Raw genomic sequence first — 24,955 nt, 5'->3', positions numbered from 1 at the left:
CCTTCTGCCTATGAACCTGTAAAATCAAAAGAAAGTTAGTTACCTCCTAGATACAATGGGGGTACAGGCATTGGGTAAATACAGCTGTTCCAAATGGGAAAAATTGGCCAAACCAAAGGGGCTACAGGGCCCATGTAAGTCCAAAATCCAGTGGGGCAGTCAAATCTTAAAGCTCCAAAATGATCTCCCTTGACACCGTGTCTCACACCTAGGTCACACTGATGCAAGAGGTCGGTTCCCATGGTCTTGGGCAGCTCTGCCCCTTTAGCTTTGCAGGGTACAACCTCCCTCCTGGCTGCTTTCACAGGCTGGCATTGAGTGTCTGCAGCTTTTCCAGGCTCACAGTGCAAGCAGTTGGTGGATCTGCCATTCTGGGGTCTGGAGGACGGTGGTCCTCTTCTCACAGCTCCACTAGGCAGTGCCCAGTGGGGGCTCTGTGTGGGGGCTTCAACCCCATGTTTCCCTTCTGCACTGCCCTGGCAGAGGTTTTCAGGAGGGCCCCGCCCCTGCAGCAGATTTCTGCCTGGACATCTAGGTATTTTCATACATCCTCTGAAATCTAGGTAGAGGTTCCCAAACCTCAGTTCTTAACTTTTGTGCACCTGCAGGCTCAACACCTTGTGGAAACTGGCAAGGATTGGGGCTTGCACCCTCTGAAGCCATGGCCCAAGCTGTATCTTGGCCCCTTTTAGCCATAGCTGGAGCAGCTGGGGCACAGGGCACCAAGTCCCTAGGCTGCACACAGCAGGGGGCCCTGGGCCTGGCCCATGAAACCATTTTTCTTCCTAGGCCTCTGGGCCTGTGATGGGAAGGACTGCCACAAAGATCTCTGACATGACCTGGAGACATTTTCCCCATTGTCTTGGTGATTAACATTAGGCTCCTTGTTACTTATACAAATTTCTGCAGCTGGCTTGACTTTCTCCTTGGAAAATGGGTTTTTCTTTTCTGTCGCATGGTCAGGCTGCAAATTTTCTGAACTTTTATTCTCTGTTTCCCTTATAAAACTGAATGCTTTTTAACAGCAACCCAGTCACATATTGAATGCTTTGCTACTTAGACATTTCTTCTGCCAGATACCCTAAATCATCTCCCTCAAGTTCAAAGTTCCACAAATCTCTAGGGCAGGGGCAGAATGCCACCAGTCTCTTTGCTAAAACATAGCAAGGGTCACCTTTACTCTAGTTCCCAACAAGTTCCTCATCTCCATCTCAGACCACTTCAGCCTGGATTTCATTGTCCATGTCATTATCAGCATTTTGGTCAAAGCCATTCAACAAGTCTCTAGGAAGTTCCAAACTTTCCCACATTTTTCTTTCTTCTTCTAAGTCCTCCAAACTGTTTCAGCCTCTGCTTGCTAACCAGTTCCAAAGTTGCTTCCACATTTTCAGGTATCTTTGCAGCGGTGCCCCACACTGCTGGTACCAGTTTACTGTATTAATCTGTTTTCACACTGCTGATAAAGACATACATGAAACTGGGTAATCTATAAAGGAAAGAGGTTTAATTGACTCACAGTTACACGTGCATGGGGAGGCCTCAAAATCACGGCAGAAGATGAAGGAAGACCAAAGGGACACCTTACATGGCAGCCAGCAAAGAGAGAATAAGAGCCAAGCGACAGGGGTGCCCCTTATAAAACCATCAGATCTCGTGAGACTTATTCACTAGCATGAGAACAGTTTAAGAGAAACCACCCCCATGATTCAGTTGTCTCCTACCAGGTCCTTCCCACCACACATGGGAATTATGGGAGTTACAATTCAAGATGAAATTTGGGTGGGGACACAGCCAAACCTTATCACTTGTCTAAGACCACACTATTTGTAAATGACATAGTTGATATTTGAGTCTGAGCTTGTTTGACTTCAAAATACAGTACCTCCATTTCTATTTTTTCTGGTTTTATAAGAACAGCTTTTTGAAAGTGATTTTTATTCATATATCCTTGCAATGGTGATGATGTATTTTAAGATAGCCATTTTAACTTTTTTATAGAAATATCATTTAGCTTTTATGAACAGTTGAAAGTTAGATCTCCCTTTGAATACATGTGTTTAGTGAAGCAAAATCTGCTCTAACATGAAATTGTCAGTTTTCTATTCAAGTAGACCTTTTCTGTTATGTTTAAAGTTACCTGTAGAGAATCATATTAAATTAACTGGATTCTTTATTTTTGATATTTTAATGAAATAAAGTTGCCATAGTATGCATAAGAATTGTTTCCCCTTTAGATACCATTGTGAATTAAAGCAAATGTCAATGTATATATAATGATCCAGAATACATCAGTGTTCCATAATAAAGAAGGAAAGAGTTGTTTTTTCAAAGTTAATTATTTCAGTGGAGGAAACACCTAAAAAATGATTGTTATAAAAAAATCTAAATTTTGAATGAATGTATAGATAGTATAAAAATGAATAATGATGAATGACATTTTTACATTATATATATTGTGCTCCATACATTTGGAGGAAAATCTTCAGTCATTGGAAATATTTTAGAAGGATTCTTGCTTAATTTTTCTTTCTGATACAATTATATGATACATACATATATATTACACAGAGCACACATTATTCACATTTAGAATACAAAATTTTCTGAGAAATTTTATATTTATATTTATATTCATATTCATGAAGTAGTCTGTGGACAAAGCTTGGTGCCCAATTAAGGAGACATTTATTGACCCCTTGGCTATGTGCCATGCACTGTATTGAACAGTTTTGAAAAAAAAAAATTATAATATTATGATGGGAGAATGGGAACAACGAAATCAGAGCATCAAGATCTTGGTTCTACTGCTTTGCTATTGTTTTGCTGTGTGATATCCTGTCCATACCCCTCCCCTGATAGTGAACCCAAATGTATACTGCATTCAGCCATGTAGATACGGGTATTGGATATAGAATTAGATGTAGGTCAGCATTTCAGCAGTATCATGGCCTATCCCCCAAAAAAGAGAAAATAAAAAACTGTGAGATCAGAGACGTCTAGGCTAATAAGTGGAATGTGGACCAAAATGCAAACCATATAGTCTTCCCACAGAAGTAACATTTCATATGGCGTGGTTAGGTTTGGATTTTTGAAAAGTATTTTTATTTTTTTTGAGATGGAGTCTTGCTCTGTCACCCAGGCTGAAGTGCAGTGGCGCAATCTTGGCTCATTGCAACCTCTCTCTCCCAGGCTGAAGCTATTCTCCTGCCTCACCCTACCAAGTAGCTGGGATTACATGCATGCACCACCAAGCCAGGTTAATTTTTATATTTTTAGTAGAGACGGGTTTTCACCGTGTTGGACAGGCTGGTCTCGAACTCCAGACCTCAGGTGATCTCCCTGCCTTGGCCTCTCAAGTGCTAGGATTACAGGCATCAGCTACTGATCCTGGCCTGAAAAGTATTTTTAATGCAAGTTTATGAACTGGATAATCCTGGAGAAATTATGATGCTAAGTCTCAGTTTCTTCACCTGTAATATGATGGCTCCTGCCTCATGAGGTGGTTGGGAGAATTATATAATTCATTATGTTTGGGCCTTAATCCAATGCTTGGCATATAGAGTCAGTGCTCAGCATATGCAGTCATCACTTGGTATCCATGGGGAAATCGTTTCCAGGACACCCTGTGGATACCAACATCTGTAGATACTCAAGTCACTTATGTAAAATGTTGTAGTATTTACATATTACCTATGCACATCTTCTCATACTTTAAATCATCTCTAGATCACTTATAATAACTATCAATGTAAATGTTATGTAAATAGTTGCCATACAGTATTGTTTAGGGAATAATGACAAGAAGAAGCCTGTACTTGTTCAATACAGATAGGACCATCCCTCTTTTTTCCCTGAGTATTTTTGATTCAACCAAGAGGTTGAATTCATGCATGCAGAACCCATGCATACGGAACCTGTGGGCCAACTCTGTTGCTGTGATTATTACTACTTACCACTGCTACTAGGAAAGTCAGCACTTTTAACAATGTTTCTCTTCGAAAAAATTCATTCTGACTTGCAGTGTTTAAATTGTTGCTGTAAGAATGCTTCTCTCTTTTGCTGCTGTGGGATTAGCTATTTCCCTTCCCCTCAGGTTCCCTACCTCTTGGAGGTAGAAGATGAGAACCAGCTAGTTCGAAATTACTGCTGGTGACTCCTGTGGTTTAAGTCAAAGACTTCAGCTCTATAAAAGCTTGTTGGGAAAGTGAAGGCTGATCAGGATTTAAACAAATCAGGAAGAAAAGGAGTTAAAACCACCTTGTGGTCTTCAGCAGTATCTAGTCTCTCTCACACACTGGTAGCCAGAGTGATAGACTCGGCTGTGTTCCATCCCTGCCCCTGCTGTTAACCATCACCTGTTGATTCCGCTGGATTTTCATTTACTACTGGAGAAGGGAACAGAAAACAGAAACACATGTAGGTTTTGAATTTAAAAACTTTTTTTCCTTTTTTTTTGAGACAGAGGTTCGCTCTTGTCATCCAGGCTGGAGCGCAATGGCGTGATCTCGGCTCACAGCAACCTCCAGCCGAGGCGGGTGGATCACTTGAGGTCAGGAGTTTGTGACCACCCTGGCCAACATGGTGAAACCTCTTCTCTACTAAAAATAAAAAATTAGGCGGGTGTGGTGGCGGGTGCCTGTAATCCCAGCTACTCGGGAAGCTGAGGCAGGAAAAACATTTTTAAAAAACTTGTGATGGCAGAGTCAAAACAGAACAAGCCTCGGAAGATGTGCACATTAAACTGTCCTTCAGTATTCTGTGTAAAAATACCACTTACAGTTCACGTTTTCACTTTTGAAAGGCTTGAAGTGAGGGAAATCAACCATCATAATGAAAGAACAAAAGAATGATTAAAAGAAAAGGTGAATAGGATTCATGAAAACACTTTGAGGCCGGGCACAGTAGCTCAAACCTGTAAGCCCAGCACTTTGGGAGGCAGAGGCAGGCAGATCACTTGAGATCAGGAGTTCGAGACCAGCCTGGCCAACATGGTGAAACCCCATCTCTACTAAAAATACAACAACAACAAAAATTAGCAGGTGTCGTGGCACACACTTATAATCCCAGCTGCTTGGGAGGCTGAGGCAGAAGGATTGCCTGAACTGGGAGGTGGAGGTTGTAGTGAGTCGAGATCGTGCCACTGTACTCCAGCCTAGGTGACAGAACAAGACCCTGTTTCAACAAACAAACAAAACAAAACAACCCCCCCCCCCAAAAAACAACACTTTGAAGGAGTTAGAATTGTTTAGAAAAAAAAAAACTAGATTCTTAATGAAATAATATTTAAAAATCCAATTCTTTACTGAAGGTCATGAAAGATTCTATTTAAAATTAGTTAATATTTTGGTAAGGATTATATGTGCATGACATAGTGAAAAACTATCTTTCTTTCTCCTTTTTTTTTTTTGAGACGGAGTTTCACTCTCGTTGCCCAGGCTGGAGTGCAATGGCGTGATCTCGGCTCACTGCAACAATCTCCACCTCCCGGGTTCAAGCGTGTCTTTCTTTTATTCCTCTTCTCCAGCTGTCTGTTTTCCTCCGTGGAGACAACTACTGGTACTAGTACTGATCCTCTTCTTCCATAGATAGTCTGCATTTGTTTTTCCTAACTCCTCATTGAAAACACAGATGGCAGCATAGCATACTGCACATACTGCCCTATACTTTTACCCCTTTCTTCTTTGCCTTAACAGTATTCCTTAAGCTTTGTTCCATATTGTGACCTGTAGGGCTGCCTTGTTTTCTCATATACTCACTGTGTAGCATTCCATTCTATGGGTATTCTGTAATTTGCCTAGTTTTCTATTCCTCAGGAATTTAGGTTGTTTTTGCTATCCTATTTTGCTACTATAATGTCTACCAGAATGAATGTTCCTGTTTGCCTCTTACTTCTACTTGTGAAAGTGAGATAATTTCCTAAAAGAGAAATTGCTGGGCCAAAAAGATGTGCATTTTGAATTTTGGTAGATTTTGCTAAATTGCCCTGAACACAGGTTGTACCAGTTTAAACTCCCACCGACAGGCATGTTTCTTTTCCCATGTCCTCTTTCAGTTTGTTAAAACCTTTTAAAAGCTTTGCCTGTGTGATAGATTTTTAAAGTCATCTTATTATGTATTGTTTTACATTTCTGTTATCAGTGAAGTTAAATACTTTTAACATCTTTTAAGTTTCTTTTATGTTTATCTCCGAGTATTATATTTTTGTTCTTTGCCTATTTATCTTTTGAGCTCTTGGGTCTTAGAAATTTTTAAGAACTTTTTATATATTAAATAAATTAACCCTTTGTGATATGTTTCAAATATTTTTTTCTCAACTTGTTTGCATTTTGACTTTGCTTATAATGTTGTTCTGTTGTTTTTGGTTTAAAAAATTTTTTTTGAAAAGTTTTTAAAATTTATATATAATATATATTATATATAATATATAATATATATTATATATAATATATAATATATATTATATATAATATATAATATATAATATATAATATATATTATATAATATATATTATATAATATATATAATATAATATATATTATATAATATATATAATATAATATATATTATATAATATATATAATATATATTATATAATATATATAATATAATATATATTATATAATATATAATATAATATATATTATATAATATATAATATATTATATATATTATATATATTATATATATTATATATTATATATAATATATAATATATATAATATATTATATGCTCTAGGGACCTGCATATATATATATATGTGTATATATATATATTTTTGAGACAGGGTCTTGCTGTGTTGCCCAGGCTGGAGTGCAGTGGCGTGATTATGGCTCACAACAGCCTTGAACTCCCAGGCTCAGGCGATCCTCCCACCTCAGCCTGTTGAGTAGCTGGGACTACAGGGTGCACCACCACACTTGGCTGTTTCCCGCCCCCCCCCCCCCATAAAGATGAGGTCTCGCTACGTTGCCCAGGCTGGTCTTGAACTCTTGAGCTCAAGTGATGCATCCACGTCAGCCTCTCAAAGTGTTGGGATTACAGGCGTGAGCCACTGTGCTTGGCTCTTTATTTTTCAAATATGAAAATTCAAGAAGACTTCAGTAGATGTCTTCTTAATTTTTGATTAAATCAGATACAATGGAAGGTCAGGGCTTTGCAGTTTGTTGCTGCTTGGTAAAAGACAAATAGCCACGAATATCCAGCAGGTCAGTAGTTTCTGTCAACATGGCTCTTTTGTAAGTAACAGTTGTGTTGTTGACAGTCATAGATGCTATACCTTTCACTCATTTCCCAGCAAGTCATTTTATTGCCACCATGACTGTTTGCAGTTTAAATGTGTAAAACTTTGCATGCTTTTATTTGATGTGATTGTCAGCATCTTTGAACTTGGGACACTTAAACTTTTTTCTTTCAAGGACTGTGGACAAGCCCAACTTTTATGTCTCACTCTGGATACTTGAGCAGAGATGCATATGGCAGTCCTTACTGAGAGGAAGGAAAGATGGGTGTAATATTGGAAGGCATGAACCTAGGCAGGTCCCTAGAGCATACTTATCTTCTCTACTTATTGTGAGCCTCCTTAACTGTGAGATCTATAACTGTGCTTCTCATGTGCTTGGCCAGTGGATGGTGTTATTCTTTCTAGTTTTCTGTTTACCTTTCTGGAGTCCGAGATCAAAAAAGGATACAAATAAAGCCTGCATTTTGAAAATACCTATTTTTAACTTATTAAGTGGAAACTTTAGGAAGAGTCATTATTACAGAATAATTAGTAAAAAATCACCTTCATTTAGATTCTGCTTTTGGTTATGTAGGTCACGCAGCCTAAGGCAGTGGGAGGGTCTAGGTGTCACCAGTATGGCAGTCAGACGCAGTGACTGTGCTGCCTGTGATTTCCTGTCTGTACCCTGACTGTAATTAAACCAGCACCAGTACCTGTCACTAGGGCACCAGCCACACATCTGAGTATACATGAGTAGAGCTGAACAACCTGAATGTTGGTGCTTTTTATTCCATGCCTGGAGGTTTAGTTTTTTTTTGTTTTTTAAGTACAAGATGGAGACTGAAAGTGAGAGTAGCACTTTAGGGGATGACAGTGTCTTCTGGTTGGAGTCTGAAGTTATAATCCAGGTGACTGACTGTGAAGAGGAAGAAAGGGAAGAGAAGTTCAGGTGATTATGGAATTCACAGTTCCTTTGTCCTGTCCACTCCCTATCCCCACCCGCACCCCTTTTTCTTCTCTGCATTTCAGTCTTTTTTCCAATAAGACTTTCTGTTTTCTGGGGGAAGGTTTGGAGCTAAAGGGAGCAGGTTTTGAGTTGTATATAGCACTCCTCATTCCACAACTTGCCCTGAACTTGTAAAATGCATTTTAAAGGACTTGTTAGAACACCAGGAGGAGAAGGTGTTAGACAGGTTTTGTAGTAGCCTTTCAGGAATTTCAAGTAGACACTCATAATGAACTACTACCCCTTCCTGTATCTGATTTGTATCAAATAGATTTGATCTGAATTTGTATCTAATAGATTTTTCTTCCTCTTTTTCTTGGAATGTGGTGTGTGTGTGTGTGTGTGTGTGTGTGAGTGTGCGTGCGTGCCTGCCTGCCTGCTTTGTTTGCCTTATGCATGGGTATGAAAAATTTCGATTAAGTACAGATTGGTTATTTTGTGGCTTTGATCTTTACCCTTGTCTCTGATCTTGTATCTCGTGCCCCCTTTCCCCTAAATCTCTCTTGGTTTTTGAATCTCTGGTAGTATTAGTAACTTCATAATTGAAGTTTTTAGAGGATGCCTCCTGATGAAGCAGCTCTCAGTTTAGTGTCTGTGGTGAAGAAAGATGTCTTAACCAGTTTGTGAAAACAGAACCAATGTTTCATTCATTCTGTTGTACTGTTGCAAATTTTAGGGGGCTTTATTCTGGCTTTTCTTTTTCATTCAGAGTTAGCGATGTAATACCTTTGAGTATCACAAAAATCTCTTGATGAAGTTTGAAGTTTGTTGCTGCATATTATCACTGCCACTCACATGTGCAATTAAACATCTTTTATAAGTTTACCTATGAGAACTTGTATAGGTGAATATACTGTTTTCATCAGATACTGTCTTTGTGTTTAATGCTGAAAAAAAGTTTCTCCTTTTCTCGAGTCAAAGGATTTCTTTAACCACAAATTTTATTTTTTAAAGTCTAGGTTAAATGATGGAAGGGATTGAATATTGGGAACTCTTGATAACCCTCACTAAATTTTTTACTCAGGGGTTCAAATAAATGAGAAGTATATTTAAAATTTTAAAAGAATAATTTTCAGAGTATAAAAATGAATTATTAGCATATGATTATTTTTTGTCTGAACTTTTGTCTCATTTTCCCATAATTTTATCTAGCCTTTCAAATTTGAGTAAGTCCCTTCCCTTCCAAGGTATGCTAATTGTTAGTCACATGTTCTGCTTTTTAATATGGTTTGTGTCTTGCTAACAATGAGTAGGACTGAAGTATTTGTTTTGCTTGTAATAAAACTTTTTGACCTGGTATTCAAATTATAGAAGTTATTTGGGTATTTGTCAAAGGAAGAAACAACTTGGAACTTATTTCATTGTTGTTTTTATGACAGATTTGGTACTGTAATCCTAGATTTACTTGTAAGGCAGTGGGCGTCTCTCTGGGATTTTCTTTTGACAGTTAAAAGCAAATTTGTGTAAGGATGAGCTCTTCTTTTCCTTGGGAGTATGTGACAGCATTTTCACTCTGAGAAACTGAGCTAGTGATGTGTTGTTTAAGGAAACTATGATACCATAGGGCATTTGTCTTCTGTTTATGTTTCCTATCTGAATAGCACCATGGCTCTCCTAAATCAATTATATCTTTGTGATTTGATCTGATTTTATTTACAAATGTAACAAAGAGGTCTGGGCAAGGCCCAATTTCATGTAGTGTCTCTCACGCATTCAGCAGTGAGGCATGAGGAAATGTGGCAGCAGAGTGGTTTCACAACCTCGTGGTGGTGTTCCTGCCGAGATGCCCTACAGGAAAATGGAGGCATGGGTGTGGAAGGGGAAGGGTCGGATAGGAGTTGCAGCTGTAACCTTGGGAGGACCAAATAGTAGACTCAGTGTGGTATGACAGTTGTTTTTGTAAAATCAATGTAATAATTTTAAAAATGTCTTACCGTGTTTTTATAAAAATCTCTGCAAATACATGTGACATCAAGCTGTCGTATTGGTTACATTTCCATTCACATACACACACACAGCTGAGATGAGGGCAAAAGATTGTGCACTTTTCTTTTTCCCTGAATAGCTTGTAAACTACATTTTAAATGCACTCTTAAAAGCCTGCTTTTGTGTAACTTAAGGCACCATGGCTAAGAGAGTAAAGTCATACCACACCTAGAATGTAGGCTTCTGGTGCTTCCAGGTGCCATCTGCTTTAGGAGGAAGTAGTCTCAGAGACAAGTTAATGTTCGTCCAGTAGCTTTTGAAATAGCATTTATTTTTGGACTCAGTTGGAGGAAAGGATCCTTTTTATTAACACTCTTGCACTATGGGAAGTTGCCGGTCTCCTTCATGATGGTAGTTTAAATTTGTCTGCCATTGACTCACAGATCTTTCATTTTCTGATTTCTTATTTGTAGTGTGAAGCTAGTAATCGGTATTATTACCTACCTTGTCACTGTGGTAAAATAGTTATTAGACTAGAATATTTAGTCCTTAGAATAAAATAGTTCCTAGAGATGATTAGAAAAATCCATCCCTGGATAAGAAGGAGGAATATAAGGCAGAAAAGGAAAAACATAAATGTTTTAATTCTATCAAGAAAGAAAAACTTTACTTAGAAATTGTTATATGTAATGTACTAGGCCATATATATGCTTTATACAGTGTATCAGTTAACTGCTTATCACTCCTATAAAGCAGGTATCATTTTTCCTATTTCCTCGGTGAGGAATTTATGGCTCAGAGAGTCACACAGCCCACATTTGTCATGGTGGAGCAAAATTTTGCAAGTGGTAGCACAAAAATTTGAACCCAGATGTAACTGACTTTGAAAGTGAAGACTTTAATGAAAGATTTTTGGGGCTATCTTCTGCTAAATGCTATTTTCTGCTAAGTGATAACTTACAAGAGGCTACAGCTGATATCTCAAGTTTTGAAATTCCTTTTTTTTGAGGAGGTTATGAGCATCAATGATATATAGATTATGTGACCATCATAAAAATGAAGTAATGAACACAATAATGTGACTTTTAAAAAATGTGACCTCTAGGACACCTAGGAATCATGAAAGGTTCTAGTTCTTTGGCATTTGAAGGTAGAAATGTTTATCATATGATTTTGTTTAGACTTCCCTAATACCACGTTATGGGCTGATAGACAGCCTGGCAAATATGACATATAATTTGAAGCAGCTACAGAGATGATATAGTGCTTAATTGAACCATATTTTTGATCAGGATCTGTAGATGCCCACATCGCTGATCTTCACGTATATCTCCATTATTAAGGCAATTCATTTTAAGTGACGAGAAAGTTCTGACTTTAGTTAAACTGGATGATTTGGTGAACATATTTTAATTGGGGGGGACAATGCCTTTATTCATTTATAGCATTATAGAACTAATGATACTTCATGCACTTGACTCGTTGGTTGGTTGCATTATTCATCCTCTACCTCAGGGGTTCCCAACCCCTGGACCGTGGACCAGTTATCTTATTTGGAAGGATGCCACAAGTTAGAAGCTATTGTGGCAGTCTAAGTAGGTAATAAGGGTCTTGACTGTGGTATTGTACATCTTCTAGGCTCAAAACAGCTTTGAACTCCCAGGCCCAGGCGATCAGATCAGATCTAGATGATTTCTTTTAATGGCTCATTTCCCCTGGAAGCCCATAAAACAATTTCAAGATTTTCTGTTTTTATTACTCTGCCTGTTCTTTTATCTTCTGCAGAAATTCTTGATTTCAGGCTTCCCAGCCAGTTTTAATGATCCTGGAAGTACAGAGAGGTAGTATTAACAATTAACTGAGGCTGGGCATGGTGGCTCACACCTGTAATCCCAGCACTTTGGGAGGCTGAGGCAGGCAGATCACCTGAGGTCAGGAGTTTGAGATCAGCCTGGCCAACATGGTGAAACCCTGTCTCTACTAAAAATACAAAAATTAGCTGGGTGTGGTGGCGGGTTCCTGTAATCCCAGCTATTTGGGAGGCTGAGGCAGGAGAATTGCTTGAACCTGGGAGGTAGAGATTGCAGTGAGCCGAGATTATGGCACTGCATTCCAGCCTGGGTGACAAAATGAGACTCCATCTCAAAAACAAACAAACCTCAACAAACAAAAAAACCACGCAAAAAAACCAAAACAAAAAAAACCAATTAACTGTATGTCCATAAATACCAGTATCACACCCAGGCCCATTTTATACTGTGTGGCTTTTCAAAGGCACCACACCTTTAATAACCTATTACTTATGATGTCAAAAAAGATGTATATTTTGCCCAAAAAGCTACAACTTATATTGTTTTGTAACCTTGAAGAAACATCTGGGATTTAGTTTAGCCCCTAAAATATTATTTTAAAAAATTATTTTTAATTTTAGGGGGTTCATAGTGGGTGTATATTTTTATGGGGTACATGAGATGTTTTGATATAGGCACACAATGTGTAATACTCATATCATGGAAGATGGGGTAACCATCCCCTCATGATGGGATATCCATCCCCTCAAGCATTTACCCTTTGTTTTATAAACAATCCAATTATACTCTTTTAATTATTTTTCAGTGTACAATTAAATTATTATTGACTATAGTCACCCTATTGTGCTATCAAATACTAGGCCTTATTCATTTATTCTAACTACTTTTTGGACCCATTAACTATCCCCACCAACCTCCCACTATGCCCCCACCACCCTTCCCAGCCTCTGGTAACCATCCTTCTACTCTCTGTGTCCATGAGTTTAATTGTTTTGATTTTTAGATCACACAAATAAGTGAGAACATGTGATGTTTGTCTTTCCGTGCCTGGCTTATTTCACTTAACATAATGACCTCTAGCTCCAACCATGTTGTTGCAAATGACTAAATCTCATTATTTTTTATGACTGAATAGTATTCCATTGGGTATAAGTACCAGATTTTCTTTATCCATTCATCCATTGATGGACACTTAGGTTGCTTTCAGATCTTGGCTATTGTGAACAGTGCTGCAACAAATACGGGAGTGCAGATACCTCTTCAGTAGACTGATTTCCTTTCATTTGGGTATATGTCCAACAGTGGGATGGCTAGATCATATGGTAGCTCTATTTTTAGTTTTTTTGAGGAACTTCCAAACTTTTGTTCATAGTAGTTGCCTAATTTACATTCCTGCCAACAATGTGTGAGGGTTCCCATTTCTCCACATTGTTGCCGGCATTTGTTATTGCCTTTCTTTTGGATATAAGCCATTTTAACTGGGGTGAGATGATCTCTCACTGTAGTTTTGATTTGCATTTCTCTGATGATCAGTGATGTTGAGCACTTTTTCCTACGCTTGTTTGCCATTTGTTGCCGTCTTTTGAGAAATGCCTGTTCAAATCTTTTGCCCATTTTTAAATCGGATTATTACATTTTTTCCTATAGAGTTGTTTGGGCTCCTTATATATTCTGGTTATTAATCCCTTTTTGCAAATATTTTCTCCCTTGCTGTGGGTTGTCTCTTCACTTTGTTGATTGTTTTCTTTGCTGTGTAGAAGCTTCTAAAATATTCTTTTAACAGTAAGTATAACATTCACCCAACATACTCTCATCAGTGAATTTAATAGTAATCAGCAAAGTCTGATATGAACATCCCTTAATCTCAGAACATTTTAGGCAGTAATGGAGTCTAGCCATTAGGCTGTCTTCATAATCTGTGAAATGAATCTGTCTTAACCATGAGGCATGCCAGTACAAGACTTTCTTGGTATTTTAGTAATTAAGCCCTTTGGGATGGAGTCCAAGGTGGGCCTTTCTTCTATCTATCTGTATGAGTATTTTGATGTTCAAGAAAGGCCCTAGAGTACAGAAACTATATAGACCTGTATAAAAGTTCCTGATTATTAGGTTGTTTAATTGAAGTTAAAAAGTTTAAACCCAAACCTAATTTTTCTAACTCTTGCATTTCACTTTGGCACTGAACTCTCTTAAATAGTCAATGGGACTTTCAAAAATAAATTGAAATCCCTGAAACATTTAAAGCTCTATTTATAAATTAGTTAATTTTCTTTTTTTTTAAATTAAATATGTCAAGTGACTAGCTTAGCAAGATGATATTCAGAGCAGGCAAAACCTTCCCAGATACTTAATTTTGGAAGTTGCGCTATACTTTTCTTTACATTAATGATTAGTTTCCATTTCCATGTTCTCATAATCATACATGTATTTTCTCTATTTGAAAATAAAATGATTTCTTTCACCCAGGTTTTCTCTCTCTCTCTCTTTCTGTGTATGTATGTTTGTGTTTTAAATCATGGTTCTCTCTTCTCCTCTACTTCTCTTCCTTATAAAATAAGATCTTTAGGAAACTTTAACTTCCTCCTTCTGTCAGTCTCATACTTCTAGATGAGACTTTTGAAACTTTTATTCACCCATTCTGCCTCCGTCAGTTTAATGTTTTTTGCTTTTCATTCAGATTTAATTATTTGTGTCATTTTTAAATTATTATTATACTTTAAGTTTTAGGGTACATGTGCACAACGTGCAGGTTTGTTACATATGTATACATGTGCCATGTTGGTGTGCTACACCCATTAACTCGTCATTTACATTAGGTATATCTCCTAATGCTATCCCTCTCCTCTCCCCTCACCCCACAACAGTCCCCGGTGTTTGATGTTCCCCTTCCTGTGTCCAAGTGTTCTCATTGTTCAATTCCCACCTATGAGTAAGAACATGTGGTGTTTGGTTTTTTGTCCTTGTGATAGTTTGCTGAGAATGATAGTTTCCAGCTTCATCCATGTCCCTACAAAGGACATGAACTCATCATTTTTTATGGCTGCATAGTATTCCGTGGTGTATATGTGCCACATTTTCTTAATCCAGTCTATCATTGTTGGACATTTGGGTTGGTTCCAAGTCTTTGCTATTGTGAATAGTGCCACAATAAACATACGTGTGCATGTGTCTTTATAGCAGCATGATTTATAATCCTTTGGGTATCTACCCAGTAATGGGATTGCTGGGTCAAATGGTATTTCTAGTTCTAGGTCCCTGAGGAATTGCCACACCTACTTCCACAGTGGTTGAACTAGTTTACAGTCCCACCAACAGTGTGTCATTGTTTAGTGTTTATGTTGCTTCTTCTCTGTATCACATTCTATCTTAATGTATCAGTTTTGGATCATTTGTATTTGCTTGATACGTTCTTAAGTATTTTTGTTCAGTTAAGTTCTCTGGGTGATATTCTCTGATTTCTTGTATAAGCTCAAATGCCAATCTGTTTTTTTCTTTTCCTTTGTAGGTAACATGTTCTTTTTGCCAGACTACTTGTTAAGAGTTTCTTTTTTATTGTTATGTATATTTTGTTACCCGTTCTTTAGTTTGGAGCTTAGTGAGTTCTTTAGTTTGGAACTTAGTGACTTTCAGTCTACAGAGTCAAACCTTTGTGTTAGGGAAGAAATTTTTTTGTTTCCTATTATTGCCTTTGCCTCTATTAAGTCCCCTTAATCTTTTATTTTATGATATATTTCTTTTTACATTTTACTTTGTGAATTGAAGTTTTTTTGTACTTGTTCTCTTAGCTAATTTCATCTTCTTTTTTAATTGTTCAAATTCAATTTGAGTAGATAAATTATTTTTAAGGGTTCTTCACGTATAGATACATACACACAAGGTATTTTTATAATAAATTTAGGTTATTTTCTTTCTTTTTGAGCTTTGGAGCTTTATTCATTCAGTGTACATGTTCTGTTTTATTCTGACTGTTCAGAACCTATCTTTTAACTGCTAAGCAAAGTATCTGCGCTTCTTTGCCCTTTCCCCTGCTGTGTTTTCTTCAGTAGCCCCCATGATGCATATGGCTCTGCCTTGCTTGTCTTAGGTGCACACACCCACATTAGGAGCCCTAGTCCTTCTGGTCAGTTGTTAAATTACTTTACAGGGTAATTTTCCAGTTTTTGTTAGTACCCTGGGGGCAAGCATCTCTCTTGTTGTGGAAAGGGGTGGGGTATAGCCTTTGAACTTCTGTTTTTCTCTTTAGGTCAGTATGATACCACTTGCTTTTAAGTTTTTCAGTCTTTTAGTCTTTCAGAAGTGTATCAAAGTCTGATCTCTGGCCTTCTGGTGCCATCCATACCATTCTGTTAAGGATTTATTTTTTCCTATTTAACTTAATGATTTTTGAGACACTTGGAGAAGGAGAGATTTGCTTCCTCACATATATGCAGTCTAGGATTGGAAGTCCACTGGGAAGTTTTTTTCATAGGTTTTGAGAGGAAACTTTTCTGCAGGGAACATTCACTGAGGCAGAATCGTGGTGCCTTTCATGCAATTTGGTGGGTCTTAGGAGTGTGAATGGCTGCTTCAGTGTCCTCTTCAGCTGGCAGGTGGGGTCTTCCAGAAAAAAATAGTTTACCACATCAGGAATGATGAAGATATGGTCAAGCATTCCACTTTTCCTATCTGCAAAACAGGGCTTAAAATAGTATACCAAACAATAACTAGTTAGAAGATACAATGGAAGAAAAAGTGCCACTTTCAGGAGCAACAAAGATGAGATACCAGAAATAAACTTAACAACAAACTCTAAAACCTACATGATAAAAATGTAAAACATCATTGAAGAACATAAAAGAAGTTTGGAACAATTGAAGAATATGTCTTCTTCATAACTGGAAATACACAGCACCATAAAGATGTTAGTTTAAGTTAATTTGTAAATTTAATGTGATGATAAGAATCCTTTTTAAAAAACTAAATAAATTGATCTTGGCTAAATAATTTAACCAAGAAACTTTGTAGGAAAAAGAAAAAGAACAAGGGTAGTGGATATAGAGGACTTTTGCAACTAGATGTTGTATTGTGAAGTCTTAGTCTCAGTAATTAAAACCCATTGGTTGTGGGACATGAAGAGAAGTATTATGGGGTAGAATGGAAATCCTAGAAAATATACCCACGTTCATAGGAATATTTAGATATGGTAAAGATGGCTTCTCAAAAGCCAATGGAGATGATATGTACTATTCAGTAAATAGTTTTGGAGAAACTGAATATTCACCTGTGGAAGTAAAGAAAATAGGAATCCTACCTCATACCAAGGATGAATTACAAATGATCAAAGATTTAAATGTACTAAATGAAAACATAAAAAATTTTTTAAGGCCGGGTGCAGTGACTCATGTCTGTAATCCCAGCATTTTGGTAGGCTAAAGTGGCAGGATCCCTTGAGGCCAGGAGTTTGAAACCAGCCTAGTCAACATAGCAAGACCCCGTCACTACAAAAGAAAAATAAAAAACTTAGCCTGGCATGGTGGTACCTGCCTGTAGTCCCAGGTACTCAGGAGACTGAAGTGGGAGGATCTCTTGAGTCCAGGAGTTTGAGGCTATAGTAAGCTACAACTACACCACCGCACTCCAGCCCTGGTGATAGAGCGAGACCCTGTCTCCAGAAAAAAAAAAAGGTAATAGAAAACATAGAGAATTAACACAATTTTTTTTGTATAATAGGAAGGCATTTTGAACTATGATTTAAAGCAGTAAAAGAAAAAGCCATGAAGGAAAGGGTTGAGAAATGAGGCTACATAAAACAAAAAACATCTACATTACATAAAATATCTACATTACAATATATAAAACATCTGCATTACAAAAAACAAAGTAAGCAAGGACATATGACGACCTGGGAAAAATACCTGAAACTCATATTACAGATGAAGGATTAATCTCCTTGATATACAAAGAACTAAAAATGGTTAAGAAAAAGTCCAACAACCCAATAGAAAAATGGGCTAATATATAAAAATAATTTTTTTACTGTTGAAAATTTGTTTTTCAGATATACTTGTACATATATAGAATGACATAGAAATGCACAAACTTATTGTAGCATTGTTTGTAATAGCAGTAGATTGGAAAGAATTTATTCAAGTACTCATCAGTAGGGGATTAGTTAAATAAATTAAGGAATAGCTACACAGGGGAACATTATATAGTTGTAAAAACAGCAAAGAAGTTCTATGTATTGATATGGAAAGTCTCCAGGAAAAGTTAGAGGAAAACAAGGTATACAACAATGTGTAAACCTACTAAGAAGCAGCATATTTACACATTGCTTTTATACTCTGTGTGGCTGTATTTTTTCATACATATGAATAATTTATGTGTGAATATATGCAGCTATAGTAATAAAGTTTAGAAGACTATATTGGAAATTGATTACCTTGGCAGGTAGAGAATTTAATGGGTTGGAATTGGGCAGATTGGAGACAGGGATGGGAATAATTTTTCTTTATATGCCTTTTTGATTTGTGTATGGTTCAATTGTAATACATATGAAGAATTATAGTATATAAGACATTTTGAGTGGGAAGTGACCAAAACTGAATTCCAACTGGCTTCAGCAAACCTCTGTTCCATAGTCACCACCAATATAACTGTCCCCATCAGTGTTAGAGGGTTAGTTTCTTTATTTTTTAGGAATTCTGGGAATATTAGATTTATGTAAGTGATTATTAGTCCATATAGGCTAACCAGAACAGAGTTCCTGTATTTTAAGAGGCTTTACAATTTAATTTATTAATATCCTTTGAAAAGTAGGAAAATTTATTGCACCCTATGATAAACAGATAATGGCTTTTATCAGTTCCAGGCACACAGAACGCTGGTAGTCTCAGATTTATATCATCAGCCATGGGTAAAATGAATAGAGAACACCAAACTGAGCACTTAGGACATATCTCAGCTGTTCTCTCCAGTGGAATTGAGGCATATTTGTACACAGACAGACAAAAATTGACCAACAAACCAAATTCTCTGTTGCTAATAGAGAGTAGATATCAAATGGTCTGACCATAAAATGGACTTCCAGCCATTGTTGCCACCAGTGGATAGTAACTGGCGACAACTGTTGCAGAGCCAGAACCAAATTTGGCGAAGAATAAGAAATAAACAAAAACCGATCGGAAGAATAGAAAGAGAAAGATATCCTGCTTGGAATTTATTCCAGGGATGAAGAAAAGATATTCCTGGGAGTGAACAGTCACTGAGGTGCAGTTCCTGGGTAATATGCTATATTTGTCTTGAGAAGGAAATCCGCTTGGACTTCTCTGTGGAACTTCAACATTGTCAAGTGTAATTTTTCATAAGTTATGAGCAAGAATCTCATACAAATAAAGTGAATATGTGACAGATATTTACATAATTTCTTAGTGAGGGAAACAGCAAGATGATAAGGCTGGTTCCCATAATCTTTCAATTTGGGGGAAGTAGTTTTCTCTCCTATTTTTCATTTTCATTGAATGCATTCAGGTTTAAGTCTGAAGATGTTTTACAGAAAACTCTGGTAAAAAATACAGCAGTAGGTTACTTAGGTTTTATGATTGGCAGCCCTTAACTACAGCTTTTTTGTTAGATATGAAACTACAATCAAACACTTTAAGGATAAAATTTGTCCATAATTTTAAAAGCATAGAACAAGAGAGTCAAATAAATGGATACTAAATTTCTTATTGAGTTGGTTCATCATTGCATGGCCCATAATGTATATATAAATATAATTTTTATACCTCTTAAACTGTGTAACATTTACCAATAAGCTTTTACACTTTGAGGTATAACACATGTAATAAAGTCTACAAATCATGAATGTACAGCTTGATAAATTTATACAAAATATATACCCCGATAATCACAACCCAATCAAGGTATAGATTATTTCTAGCACACACAAAACCTTTGACCCTTCTAGTCAGTACTTCTCCCAAAGGTAACTTATTCTGACTTTGTCACAATAGATTAATTTAGCCTGTTCTTGAACTTAATGCCAATAGAATTATATAGCATGTACTCTAATGTCTGACTTCTGTTGCACAACATTTATGAAATTCATCTACTTTTTGCAAATTCCTTTTTATTTATGAGTAGTAGTCTATTGTATGAAAAGTATTAAAACTAGTATTGTTGATGTATTTTTTCTCTTAATAAATAATTGTATATAGTGGTATATGTAAATACACTTGATTTTTTTTACATATTGACCATGTAAACCAGTGATCTTGCTAATGTATTAATTCTAAATTGCTTATAGAGTCTTTTAGATTGTTTATTTACATGTTATGTCTTCAAATAAAAATGTTTTCTTTTCCAATTTTTTTTAATTATTATACTTTAAGTTTTAGGGTACATGTGCACAATGTGCAGGTTAGTTACATACGTATACATGTGCCATGCTGGTGCGCTGCACCCACTAACTCGTCATCTAGCATTAGGTATATCTCCCAATGCTATCCCTCCCCCCTCCCCCCACCCCACAACAGTCCCCAGAGTGTGATGTTCCCCTTCCTATGTCCATGTGTTCTCATTGTTCAGTTCCCACCTATGAGTGAGAATGTGCGGTGTTTGGTTTTTTGTTCTTGAGATAGTTTACTGAGAATGATGATTTCCAGTTTCATCCATGTCCCTACAAAGGACATGAACTCATCATTTTTTTATGGCTGCATAGTATTCCATGGTGTATATGTGCCACATTTTCTTAATCCAGTCTATCATTGTTGGACATTTGGGTTGGTTCAAAGTCTTTGCTATCATGAATAATGCCGCAATAAACATACGTGTGCATGTGTCTTTATAGCAGCATGATTTATAGTCCTTTGGGTATATACCCAGTAATGGGATGGCTGGGTCAAATGGTATTTCTAGTTCTAGATCCCTGAGGAATCGCCACACTGACTTCCACAATGGTTGAACTAGTTTACAGTCCCACCAACAGTGTAAAAGTGTTCCTATTTCTCCGCATCCTCTCCAGCACCTGTTGTTTCCTGACTTTTTAATGATTGCCATTCTAACTGGTGTGAGATGGTATCTCACTGTGGTTTTGATTTGCATTTCTCTGATGGCCAGTGATGACGAGCATTTTTTCATGTGTTTTTTTGCTGCATAAATGTCTTCTTTTGCGAAGTGTCTGTTCATGTCCTTCGCCCACTTTTTGATGGGGTTGTTTGTTTTTTTCTTGTAAATTTGTTTGAGTTCATTGTAGATTCTGGATATTAGCCCTTTGTCAGACGAGTAGGTTGCAAAAATTTTCTCCCATTTTGTAGGTTGCCTGTTCACTGTGATGGTAGTTTCTTTTGCTGTGCAGAAGCTCTTTAGTTTAATTAGATCCCATTTGTCAATTTTGGCTCCTGTTGCCATTGCTTTTGGTGTTTTAGACATGAAGTTCTTGCCCATGCCTATGTCCTGAATGGTAATGCCTAGGTTTTCTTCTAGGGTTTTTATGGTTTTAGGTCTAACGTTTAAGTCTTTAATCCATCTTGAATTGATTTTTGTATAAGGTGTAAGGAAGGGATCCAGTTTCAGCTTTCTACATATGGCTAGCCAGTTTTCCCAGCACCATTTATTAAATAGGGAATCCTTTCCTCATTGCTTGTTCTTCTCAGGTTTGTCAAAGATCAGATAGTTGTAGATATGCGGCATTATTTCTGAGGGCTCTGTTCTGTTCCATTGATCTATATCTCTGTTTTGGTACCAGTACCATGCTGTTTTGGTTACTGTAGGCTTGTAGTATAGTTTGAAGTCAGGTAGTGTGATGTCTCCGGCTTTGTTCTTTTGGCTTAGGATTGACTTGGCGTTGCGGGCTCTTTTTTGGTTCCATATGAACTTTAAAGTAGTTTTTTCCAATTCTATGAGGAAAGTCATTGGTAGCTTGATGGGGATGGCATTGAATCTGTAAATTACCTTGGGCAGTATGGCCATTTTCACGATATTGATTCTTCCTATCCATGAGCATGGAATATTCTTCCATTTGTTTGTATCCTCTTTTATTTCCTTGAGCAGTGGTTTGTAGTTCTCCTTGAAGAGGTCCTTCACATCCCTTGTAAGTTGGATTCCTAGGTATTTTATTCTCTTTGAAGCAATTGTGAATGGGAGTTCACTCATGATTTGGCTCTCTGTTTGTCTGTTATTGGTGTATAAGAATGCTTGTGATTTTTGTACATTGATTTTGTATCCTGAGACTTTGCTGAAGTTGCTTATCAGCTTAAGGAGATTTTGGGCTGAGACAATGGGGTTTTCTAGATATACAATCATGTCGTCTGCAAACAGGGACAATTTGACTTCCTCTTTTCCTAATCGAATACCCTTTATTTCCTTCTCCTGCCTAATTGCCCTGGCCGGAACTTCCAACACTATGTTGAATAGGAGTGGTGAGAGAGGGCATCCCTGTCTTGTGCCAGTTTTCAAAGGGAATGCTTCCAGTTTTTGCCCATTCAGTATGATATTGGCTGTGGGTTTGTCATAGATAGCTCTTATTATTTTGAGATACGTCCCATCAATACCTAATTTATTGAGAGTTTTTAGCATGAAGGGCTGTTGAATTTTGTCAAAGGCCTTTTCTGCATCTATTGAGATAATCATGTGGTTTTTGTCTTTGGTTCTGCTTATATGCTGGATTACATTTATTGATTTGTGTATATTGAACCAGCCTTGCATCCCAGAGATGAAGCCCACTTGATCATGGTGGATAAGCTTTTTGATGTGCTGCTGGATTTGGTTTGTCAGTATTTTATTGAGGATTTTTGCATCAATGTTCATCAAGGATATTGGTCTAAAATTCTCTTTTTTGGTTGTGTCTCTGCCCGGCTTTAGTATCAGGATGATGCTGGCCTCGTAAAATGAGTTAGGGAGGATTCCCTCTTTTTTTATTGATTGGAATAGTTTCAGAAGGAATGGTACCAGTTTCTCCTTGTACCTCTGGTAGAATTCGGCTGTGAATCCATCTGGTCCTGGACTCTTTTTGGTTGGTAAGCTATTGATTATTGCCACAATTTCAGCTCCTGTTATTGGTCTATTCAGAGATTCAACTTCTTCCTGGTTTAGTCTTGGGAGAGTGTATGTGTCAAGGAATTTATCCATTTCTTCTAGATTTTCTAGTTTATTTGCGTAGAGGTGTTTGTAGTATTCTCTGATGGTAGTTTGTATTTCTGTGGGATCAGTGGTGATATCCCCTTTATCATTTTTTATTGCGTCTATTTGATTCTTCTCTCTTTTTTTCTTTATTAGTCTTGCTAGCGGTCTATCAATTTTGTTGATCCTTTCAAAAAACCAGCTCCTGGATTCATTAATTTTTTGAAGGGTTTTTTGTATCTCTATTTCCTTCAGTTCTGCTCTGATTTTAGTTATTTCTTGCCTTCTGCCAGCTTTTGAATGTGTTTGCTCTTGCTTTTCTAGTTCTTTTAATTGTGATGTTAGGGTGTCGATGTTGGATCTTTCCTGCTTTCTCTTGTGGGCATTTAGTGCTATAAATTGCCCTCTACACACTGCTTTGAATGCTTCCCAGAGACTCTGGTATGTTGTGTCTGTGTTCTCGTTGGTTTCAAAGAATATCTTTATTTCTGCCTTCATTTCGTTATGTGCCCAGTAGTCATTCGGGAGCAGGTTGTTCAGTTTCCATGTAGTTGAGCAGTTTTGAGTGAGATTCTTAATCCTGAGTTCTAGTTTGATTGCACTGTGGTCTGAGAGATAGTTTGTTATAATTTGTGTTCTTTTACATTTGCTGAGGAGAGCTTTACTTCCAAGTATGTGGTCAATTTTGGAATGGGTGTGGTGTGGTGCTGAAAAAAATGTATGTTCTGTTGATTTGGGGTGGAGAGTTCTGTAGATGTCTATTAGGTCTGCTTGGTGCAGAGCTGAGTTCAATTCCTGGGTATCCTTGTTGACTTTCTGTCTCGTTGATCTGTCTAATGTTGACAGTGGGGTGTTAAAGTCTCCCATTATTAATGTGTGGGAGTCTAAGTCTCTATGTAGGTCACTCAGGACTTGCTTTATGAATCTTGGTGCTCCTGTATTGGGTGCATATATATTTAGGATAGTTAGCTCTTCTTGTTGAATTGATCCCTTTAGCATTATGTAATGGCCTTCTTTGTCTCTTTTGATCTTTGTTGGTTTAAAGTCTGTTTTATCAGAGACTAGGATTGCAACCCCTGCCTTTTTTTGTTTTCCATTTGCTTGATAGATCTTCCTCCATCCTTTTATTTTGAGCCTGTGTGTGTCTCTGCACGTGAGATGGGTTTCCTCAATACAGCACACTGATGGGTCTTGACTCTTTATCCAATTTGCCAGTCTGTGTCTTTTAATTGGAGCATTTAGCCCGTTTACGTTTAACGTTAATATTGTTATGTGCGAATTTGATCCTGTCATGATGATGTTAGCTGGTTATTTTGCTCGTTAGTTGATGCAGTTTCTTCCTAGTCTCGATGGTCTTTACATTTTGTCATGATTTTGCAGCGGCTGGTACCGGTTGTTCCTTTCCATGTTTAGTGCTTCCTTCAGGAGCTCTTTTAGTGCCTGCCTTTGGTGACAGAATCTCTCAGCATTTGCTTGTCTGTAAAGTATTTTATTTGTCCTTCACTGATGAAGCTTAGTTTGGCTGGATATGAAATTCTGGGTTGAAAATTCTTTTCTTTAAGAATGTTGAATATTGGCCCCCACTCTCTTCTGGCTTGTAGAGTTTCTGCCGAAAGATCCGCTGTTAGTCTGATGGGCTTCCCTTTTAGGGTAACCCGACCTTTCTCTCTGGCTGCCCTTAACATTTTTTCCTTCATTTCAACTTTGGTGAATCTGACAATTATGTGTCTTGGAGTTGCTCTTCTCGAGGAGTATCTTTGTGGCGTTCTCTATATTTCCTGAATCTGAATGTCAGCCTGCCTTGCTAGATTGGGGAAGTTCTCCTGGATAATATCCTGCAGAGTGTTTTCCAACTTGGTTCCATTCTCCCTGTCACTTTCAGGTACAC

The 24,955-nt window shown here is 37.4% G+C and overlaps 1 protein-coding gene across 10 annotated transcripts in view; it reads left to right on the top strand.

Moving 5' to 3' along the window:
• ARHGAP32 (Rho GTPase activating protein 32) overlaps positions 1 to 24,955 on the top strand; it is a 317,821-nt gene that overhangs the window by 79,279 nt on the left and 213,587 nt on the right. For 2 of the 10 annotated variants that reach the window (XM_034934053.3, XM_034934052.3), the window contains exon 1: positions 7,838 to 8,173. The exons of 7 other annotated variants lie outside the window; for them this stretch is intronic. In XM_034934053.3, coding sequence (XP_034789944.2) covers positions 7,974 to 8,173 — 200 coding nt within the window. In that variant the 5' untranslated portion in view covers positions 7,838 to 7,973. Of the gene's footprint in view, positions 1 to 5,417; positions 5,557 to 7,837; positions 8,174 to 24,955 lie in introns of those variants that run through there. One more of the 10 variants, XM_034934047.3, reaches the window with a different exon arrangement.

The sequence above is a fragment of the Pan paniscus genome, chromosome 9, assembly GCF_029289425.2.
Source record: "Pan paniscus chromosome 9, NHGRI_mPanPan1-v2.0_pri, whole genome shotgun sequence".
Classification (NCBI taxonomy): domain Eukaryota; kingdom Metazoa; phylum Chordata; class Mammalia; order Primates; family Hominidae; genus Pan; species Pan paniscus.
Note: the sequence above shows the minus strand (reverse complement) of the source record. Positions and strands in the feature narration are given on the sequence as shown.